At 38.7% G+C, this 8487-nt stretch overlaps 1 protein-coding gene across 1 annotated transcript; it reads right to left on the minus strand.

Annotated features, from left to right (window-relative positions):
- Positions 1-642: 642 nt before the first annotated feature.
- LOC131772175 (uncharacterized) lies at positions 643-6100 on the minus strand. The gene is made up of 8 exons (XM_066166086.1): positions 5932-6100; positions 4814-5072; positions 3819-4046; positions 3177-3431; positions 2476-2661; positions 2143-2265; positions 1587-1718; positions 643-1248 (listed from the first exon to the last, which is right to left on the minus strand). Exons 1-8 carry the CDS (start codon positions 6033-6035, stop codon positions 1054-1056), a joined length of 1482 nt encoding a protein of 493 aa, XP_066022183.1. The 5' UTR covers positions 6036-6100; the 3' UTR covers positions 643-1053.
- Positions 6101-8487: the final 2387 nt, after the last annotated feature.

Genomic DNA, 8487 nt, shown 5'->3' on the forward strand with positions numbered 1-8487 from the left:
ATATCTCGCGTTAAATGAAAAACATCAAAGTTTTTAACTCTGGGGAGCTTATTCGTAAATGAGTCATCGGGTAGAGAATTTCATCCACTCTCGCTAACAACGGAAACCATTTCGGGTAATTTTAACTTGCAAGCTGTACTAATCGGAACATAAGGGAAATTTTCTTCTCCTTGTTGTGAGTGACGTACCAATCGGGCCGTTTTCATATTCTCTTTGGCCTGCTTGCACGTATCTTCAACATCGTCCAAGTCATCAAAGTACTTGTCACATTGTTTTTTAAGTTCATAAAATTGTCATTGCAATTTGTCGATCTGTCTTTCCTTCTCATCAGATAGATAACTTGCTCTTGCCACAAAATTTCGCTGATAACCGAAGCCATTGCGGGTACTTTTCGCTTGCAAAGTTTTCTAGCTTAGCAAATGTACTAAACGGAACGCAAGGGAAATTCTCATCTGCTTGTTGTAGGTGACGTAACAATCGGACCTTTTTCTAAGCGCGTGCTCTGTAAGTCGAAACGCGTTGGCGTATCATCCAGCACAAGGAATAACAAAAAGAAACAAAGAGGAAAGACCATGGCTCTTCCTGTCATAATAGTCTTTGAGGAATTTTATAAGAAGAAAAATCAAAAAGCTGTAACACCACTTTAGTGATCAAGATAGGGAATTTATTATTGATGTCAAGTGTTTTCATTTGTCTTCTACTTTATTTATAAGCGGAGAGTCTCTGCGAACAACATGGTCGTTTTTCCATGAATCAAAGCCGTGGTTAACACTTCCTCCACGAAACAGTACCTCTATGAAAAATGAAGATATATTGGCAGTAATGACTGAATAACAATGGCAGCAGTGGTTACTGGTGCAGCAAAACTTATAGGGCAGTATATCAAGGAGACAAAGTAAAAAAAAAAAAAACGCTTGCAATAAATTGTTTATGAAGAGCCGTCACTTTAGGACGGTGGCATGTGCTGTTTGGCTAATAAGCCGAGTTTTTGAGCCGTGTTTCTCCGTTCAGTCTTTGTATTATAATGTACTAAGACATGGAATATTCTTCTCTTCAAGCATAATGCCTGTAGGCCTCAAAGGACTGCAAATTCTTTGCAGACTTGTTATCGTTACTCTTTGCCTTTCTCCTTTTGGGCGGGTTAAGGATTTCAGAACAGCCTTCCTTCTTGGGTTCTTTGACGCATTCGACATAATTTTCGATGTGTTCTTCAAGAAAGGCGAGTGGTGAAGAACCTTGACTCAATACCTGAGAAATAAGTTAAAGAAAAGAATTTAATTTGGACAGTGCGAGCAGATATTCGTCAATTTTTTAGTTCTGTAAAGAAATGAGGTTTGCAAATATTTAGGCTCTTTACTAGTAATAGAGAAAATGTGGCTGTAGAAATGGAATAATCTAGGATATGTGACTAAACAACAACAAAAAATAAATAAATAAATAAATAGACAAAAAAGCCCCAGCATTTTGCAACCACGACCCACTGGAAAAGAGAAATCGATTGAAGATACTTTTTTTCTCCCTCATATAACGACGATAAATCCAAATTACTATTATGTGTATCATATTATGTTTATTTTGTTATTCACCTGATAGTGGAAGTCTTTGAGATCGAAGTCTTTGCCCAAAGCAGTTTTTGCATGATCTCTGTTTTTTAGAAGGGCTATCCTGCCAATCATGTACGCGGTCGACTGGCCTGGCCAGCTCTGATAACGTGTTACCTGTTACATAGAAGAAATAATATCATAAAAGTCTACTAGTGTTTTTTTTTCGTAAGAGCATATCACAGTGATTACTAGATCGCGGCCATTCTGAATCGTTTGTAGCATGCATTTTCCTCAGTAAGTATCCAAATGTCCGTCTAGTGCCCGAAGTAACTTCCTTGCACATCCAGCTTATGAATTCTGCTATGTAATTTATGACAAGCCCTGATTTCACTTCGCCTTAACTACTAATTATGACAACGTAGGAAGTATGGACTCAGCGGGGTATCCATCTGCATCACGGGATGGCATCCACCCTGAGGAGGTTGCAGAGGAAGTAAAAGGAAGAGAGGAAGTAGAAGTCAAGCTAGCAAATGAACGCTGTAAGAGCACTGTAAACTATTGCATCCAAACACCCTTGAGCCGGAGACACTCTCCTCACCTCTTTACGAGTGAAGTCAGAGTCATCCCAAGCCTTATCGACGAATAACTTGATAGCTTCGTCTCTTTTCATTCCTGTGTAGTGAAGTCCTGTGTCTACGATCATTCTTACTGCTCGCCAGATCTGAAAACGCAGAAACGTTAGCATCGATACTTCTACGAGGTGACTTTCTATCTACGGGATTTTCTAGTGCTGGTTTTCCCAGAGGGTGGAAAACGGGAGAACCCAGGAAATAAAATTCCTGGAAGCAGTGAGAGACAAGCGCTTTTATACATGCGAGATCTCAACTTCAACTATCATTTTATCTTTTGCTTGATTATCGTCATTACCAACCTGCCATTTCAGCATGCCATACTTTTTCAATGGTCTTCCATCGTAGACATCAGTATCGTCTGATATCAATGGATTCTCAGCATATAGGCCCCATCCCTCCAAAAACGCCGTGTAGTATGTCTTGGAGCTTAACCAACCAATTGGACCTCCACAGGTGTCTTCAAAGTGCTCTCTATTCCCTTGGATCTACCACAGTAAAAATTGTAAGTGACATCTGAAATGATAAGAACTGTCTAGAGGAAAGTCGAATTGTAGGAATTTTAAAAATAAACCAAACAACCCGACTTCTTGTAAAAAGATCTAGTTTCAGTACATCCGCGAGGTAGCTCTTTGCAAACTGTTCTTAGGTCAAATTGCATTTTGAGGTGTTAGATTTTGGGAAAGAAGGATATAAGGATCATGGGAGAACGAATATTAACCTTAACTTGACTCAGGAATCGAACACAATGGTGATGCATTGTGCTTTCAGGCTTTCAGAACTAAGTCGTCTCAAAGTAATCAAAAAACTTTCAAAGAGTTTTAAAAAAAAGTATTAAAGTAACCTTCGAGTTCGAAAACTTGTGAGTTTGCCTTTCCCTTTCTGTGCCTTTTCAACTCTCCAGTAATTTCGCAACGTAAGTTAATTTGGTTCCAAAAAAAGGTGTATATAAAAGTTTGTATTAAATAAAACAACAACCAACTTAAAATTGCAAAATTTTCACCTGAATATGGTGACCTGGACGAGCCTCGTGGGCGTTGATACTCCACTCAGAAAACCTTGGCCCCAGTCTGTCTAGGAAGAAAGGAATGTTGTAATGGGCAGGCTTTGTGCACATTGCATCACTTCCGTCGTAGCTCTGTATACCGCTAGATGGGTTCAGGTCTGGTCTTAGTTCTACAGGACAGTTGGGTGTTGAGTGTTTGTCTCCAGCGAAGTAAAACATGTCGGTAATTTTAGGGTACAGCATACTCATAACCTGAAAAAGTAATTACAAAGACCAATCTAAACAGAGGAAAAAGCTTGTGAGAGTTAAAGGTAAGAGCAAGTAAACTGCCTCAAATGGGAAACTTAACACAAATAAAACCAATGCAGATGGGATCTTAACTCTAAGGCTAAATCCAATGTCAGAAAATTATAATAGATGTGAAGTTATAGGGTTGATGGAATGAAGAATTTAATTACAGTTAATAACAGCTACTGATAGGTTGATACCAGTTTGTAATAATTTTAGACCGATTGCATAACGTTGTCGTTCATCAATTATTGCTACAAACGATTTGAAATAAGTTTAGAGCGATTGCATAAAGTTTCCGTTCATCAATTTTTGCTACAAACAAGACAAAAAGTACACATCACTTCATACCGATCTGGCTTCCGTAAACCATTTTTCAAGGGTTTTCCATCTGGTCGGACAATATTTCTTAGCATCTTCGATATTGCTGCATTTTACGTGTGCATCCCTGTCAGATTCGTTTTTAGGAAAAGCTTCATCATTGAAGTATTCGTCAGTAGAGTTGAGTTGTTCCTTGAATTTCTTGATAGCCGTAGCTTCGTTTTGTTCTCCAGTAGCACTTTTGGCAGCCTCCTTAGCCTATGTAGAACCAGTGGAAAGTTATTAAAATTTCTTTAAGGATGCTCTATTAGTTCTGAGTTCCAAACCCATACCATCTCATAGATCGCTTACATAAAAAATTTAACCTCTATTCAAACATTGGCCTTAGCATATCTTTTGTCATGTCATAAAAGCGTTCATTATAAGGCAAGGTGGTCGAGCGCTCTAACTGCTGCTTTGTTGGTCGGGATTTTCCCATATCGTATATCGTATTTTGCCATATACATACAAGTATGTACGTATATCGGACTGTTTCCACGGAAACGGCAATACGCCGTGTATTATTTTGTTTGTCACGAAAGCCGGCAAGTTCAGAATAAACAAGATGTTTCCGAGAGTCATATATAAAGTACTTGCTAACCTCGCTTGCCTGAACTGTTCTAGGAAATATTTTTCCGCGAACGGTCGTTTTTGTTCGTACTTCCACGACCTCGGGCTCATATTCCCCTGTGCGGCCCTAACGCTCGGCTAGTAATTAAGAAACAAGTCACGTTACTCTGTTTTTCTGTCATTTACAATTATTCGAAATGTTTATCGCCCATCGTGAAACTCTTCTCTGTATACAGAGAAGGGAAGGGAAGATTTGCTGAGAACTGTACAGCTTGTCAATTCGATCAATTAGTTGTATCCACGAATAATCCTACGGTAATCCTAATCCAACTGTAATTCTAAATAAAGTAAGAAAAACTCTCGAAGAACCCTCCCAAAGAGTTTTTTTCGTCGATAACTTGACTTCAAGTACATACCAACGGGTAGAGCATTTTTAACTGCTCCCATCCCAGCCTGTGCACATCCATCGGCGTCATATCATTAGTCGTGAAATATGGTAAGATCATAGCGTATGCTTCAGAACCGTTCAACCTGTCACCGTTAGATAGTTCTGGATTTGTTGGCCAAGATGTATTTTCCTTTCCATCGTACCAAACGTGAGCTAAAGGTAGAGAGGCCAATCCACTGGACACGTTACTTGGAACGCAGTAGCGGTAATGCTCGTACTGAAGATACCTATAAGACACTTGAAGGTAAGCAGGCTTATAAAGCAAGCACTGAGGATGTTTCTGGGAGACTTTTACGTTAAGATAATTTGTTCTCATCATCCCTGTTGATAATGTTAATTAGCCATCATTAAAAAGTTACTTCAGCTGTATAAAGTCATTACGTTAACCAATTTACATTATCGACTCAGTGGATAAAAATGACCATTCTTTTAATACCCTTGATGCACGCAGCACCACAGTTTCTTCAGAAACTTATCCCCTTTATCCATACTGTTTAGTAGCTCAGTATGATAATTACAAGCTTAGCAATAATTTTCATTAGAGGTGTTTTTTTTTACTTATTTAAACCTTGAAAATGAATGGAAATAATGTATTATCATAAGCCATTCAGTAAAGATTATAATAAGCCAATTAATCATTTCTTATTCCTTTTGGCAGTCTTATCTTACAGGTATGATTTAGCACGCTCGACATATAGAAAATCATTTTATAAAGCGTAAATATCTCGAAGGTAGCTTAACGTGATTCGCTAGTTAAGTGTAAAAACATGACGAAGGTTAGAGATTGACAGCTCAGTAAGCGTCACTTTTATAGGCGGTGACCCATACTTTCATCGTGAGACCAGAGCTAGTCCCGAGGTAATAAGTTGTATATGTAAGAAAGAGAAGAATAAAGAAAAATCTTCAACTAAACAACTTGTGTTAGAAAATAATTCTAACATTAAAATGTTAGAAACACATATACATAAAACACATTGATAAACACCAAAGCATTTTTAGCGCTAGTTTTACGCAACAAAAGGTATGGTTGTGTGGAGTCGTCAAAACATAAGTTTGTGTGATCATTATAAGTTTCTTCTGCTTTACCTCAACAGTTCCGTCATTGGCTTTCCCACGTACTCCACAAGGTATTCACTTAAGGATTCATTCACCGTCATTCCATTGTGGTTACTCTTCCATTGGCTTTTCATTTCGTCCGTGATTTTACTATAATAATCATCATTAAGAGCTTGGCTGACGTATTTCTCATACAACACACCTGGAAATTAAAAAAAAAAAGAATTCATTTAAAAATGGTACGAATTTTACAGGTGAAACATCCGAAAATTCATCTTTTTCGTTTTAATTCGCTCCTCAATTGGTCGACAAAAATTGCGCGTTTCTCTCTACCAATCGGAGAGAACGCCGAGACCAATCGCTTCTTCATGGTTAGCTTCGGTTTTTTGCCCTTCAAGTAGGATGACTGTTTTTGCTTCGAGGTCTTTTTGGATCCTTACGATAGTCCCTTGTTCTCACAAATCCTTAGTCCTGGTCTCAGACTCTCAGTGGAATTTCAACGGACATATATATAATGATCCATTTCACTATTTCAAGAGGTTGCTCAATAATGCTTAATCATGCAATGTTAATTAAGTTATGCTCAGCCAGCGATCATTCTTCATCGCCTGGTGAGGAAGCATAGATTGTCGTTAATACTTAACATAAAGGACGCCTGATCACAGTTTGCACACTGAAAACTATGCCTAGTTTAATAGGACAGACACTCACCAAAGAGCTAGGTCGACTTTTTTTCTTTTACTAACAGCTAATGGTTTTGAACCTCGCAAATTTTTTCCCGCAATATGAATACAGATACCTCTGCAATGTACAACATCAAATAGTTGTCGGAGACAAAATTGAGCAATCACTTGTCAGTGTAATTATCCTCAAGGCATATAAAGGTTTTTACTGCATGTATGCAAGTTGTCGGTGTTCTCAGCCTTGAAACCTTTTTCCGCCGTTGTTGCAGTTTCGTATTGTCACTGCTCTATTTCTTTCTTATCTTTAGCTTTGGCGGGCCCTCCGTCTTGTACTGGACGCAGGCCTCCATAGCAAGGTTATGACTCACCGAGAAGGACTGGTTCTATCGGCCAATTATGCTTGGGACACGTCCGATGTTGCGCGCAAAGAAATAACTCGATACCAGTCTGGCCTGGGTCAGGCTAGCGCGTACACGATTGGTCAGCTGATGATTCAAAAGTTAAAGGACTACGCAGAGATGACGTTCAAGGGAAAGTTTGACCTAAAGGACTTTCATTACCAGGTAAAATATGGAAGTGTTTATAACTAAATACATTTTGTTATTGCGTTTACGACTATCGATGTTATATGACTGGCTTACACCATTTTATATCTGTATGTAATTGTTAAATTGCACGTTTTCTTATCTGGGTACCTAGAAAATCAGTATTACATTTATGGGCGAAAACTCACAAACCTTGCTTTCAATTTTAGATTCTCAACCAAGGCTCTGCGCCGATGAGTTTCCTCGAGAGTCATATCCAGCAATATGTCGCCTGCAAGTTAGACGATAAATCTCTTGGATGCGAGCTCATCTTGCAGCCATTAGGCGTTGAAGTGACATCGAAGCGAAAAAGCCATGCCGAGATCCAACTTTCCTCAAAATATTCCAGTTTTTTCAACCGGCCGTATCCAAGGAGACGTTATGTTTCATGAGCGTACAAAATTTAAGTATGTTCAGTACTTCTAATTAGCCATCATGGCCATTCTTCGAGTTTACAAAGGAAATCCAATCGAAAAGAAGTCGGGGTCATTAGTAAGTGCTTTCGCTGGCAATAACTCAAAGGATCATTCAATGCATTTGAATTTTTTTCGATGATTCCCAACTTTTTTCATACAATTTCTAAAATAGCGCATGTATCCTAACTGACTTTTATACGTTGTCAATTACGTTCGTTATCTGTATCCACAGTCAGTACTCCGTCTACCAGTTCAACCACATATCTCGCGTTAAATGAAAAACATCAAAGTTTTTAACTCTGGGGAGCTTATTCGTAAATGAGTCATCGGGTAGAGAATTTCATCCACTCTCGCTAACAACGGAAACCATTTCGGGTAATTTTAACTTGCAAGCTGTACTAATCGGAACATAAGGGAAATTTTCTTCTCCTTGTTGTGAGTGACGTACCAATCGGGCCGTTTTCATATTCTCTTTGGCCTGCTTGCACGTATCTTCAACATCGTCCAAGTCATCAAAGTACTTGTCACATTGTTTTTTAAGTTCATAAAATTGTCATTGCAATTTGTCGATCTGTCTTTCCTTCTCATCAGATAGATAACTTGCTCTTGCCACAAAATTTTCGCTGATAACCGAAGCCATTGCGGGTACTTTTCGCTTGCAAAGTTTTCTAGCTTAGCAAATGTACTAAACGGAACGCAAGGGAAATTCTCATCTGCTTGTTGTAGGTGACGTAACAATCGGACCTTTTTCTAAGCGCGTGCTCTGTAAGTCGAAACGCGTTGGCGTATCATCCAGCACAAGGAATAACAAAAAGAAACAAAGAGGAAAGACCATGGCTCTTCCTGTCATAATAGTCTTTGAGGAATTTTATAAGAAGAAAAATCAAAAAGCTGTAACACCAC

This window comes from Pocillopora verrucosa, chromosome 4 (assembly GCF_036669915.1).
Source record: "Pocillopora verrucosa isolate sample1 chromosome 4, ASM3666991v2, whole genome shotgun sequence".
NCBI lineage: Eukaryota > Metazoa > Cnidaria > Anthozoa > Scleractinia > Pocilloporidae > Pocillopora > Pocillopora verrucosa.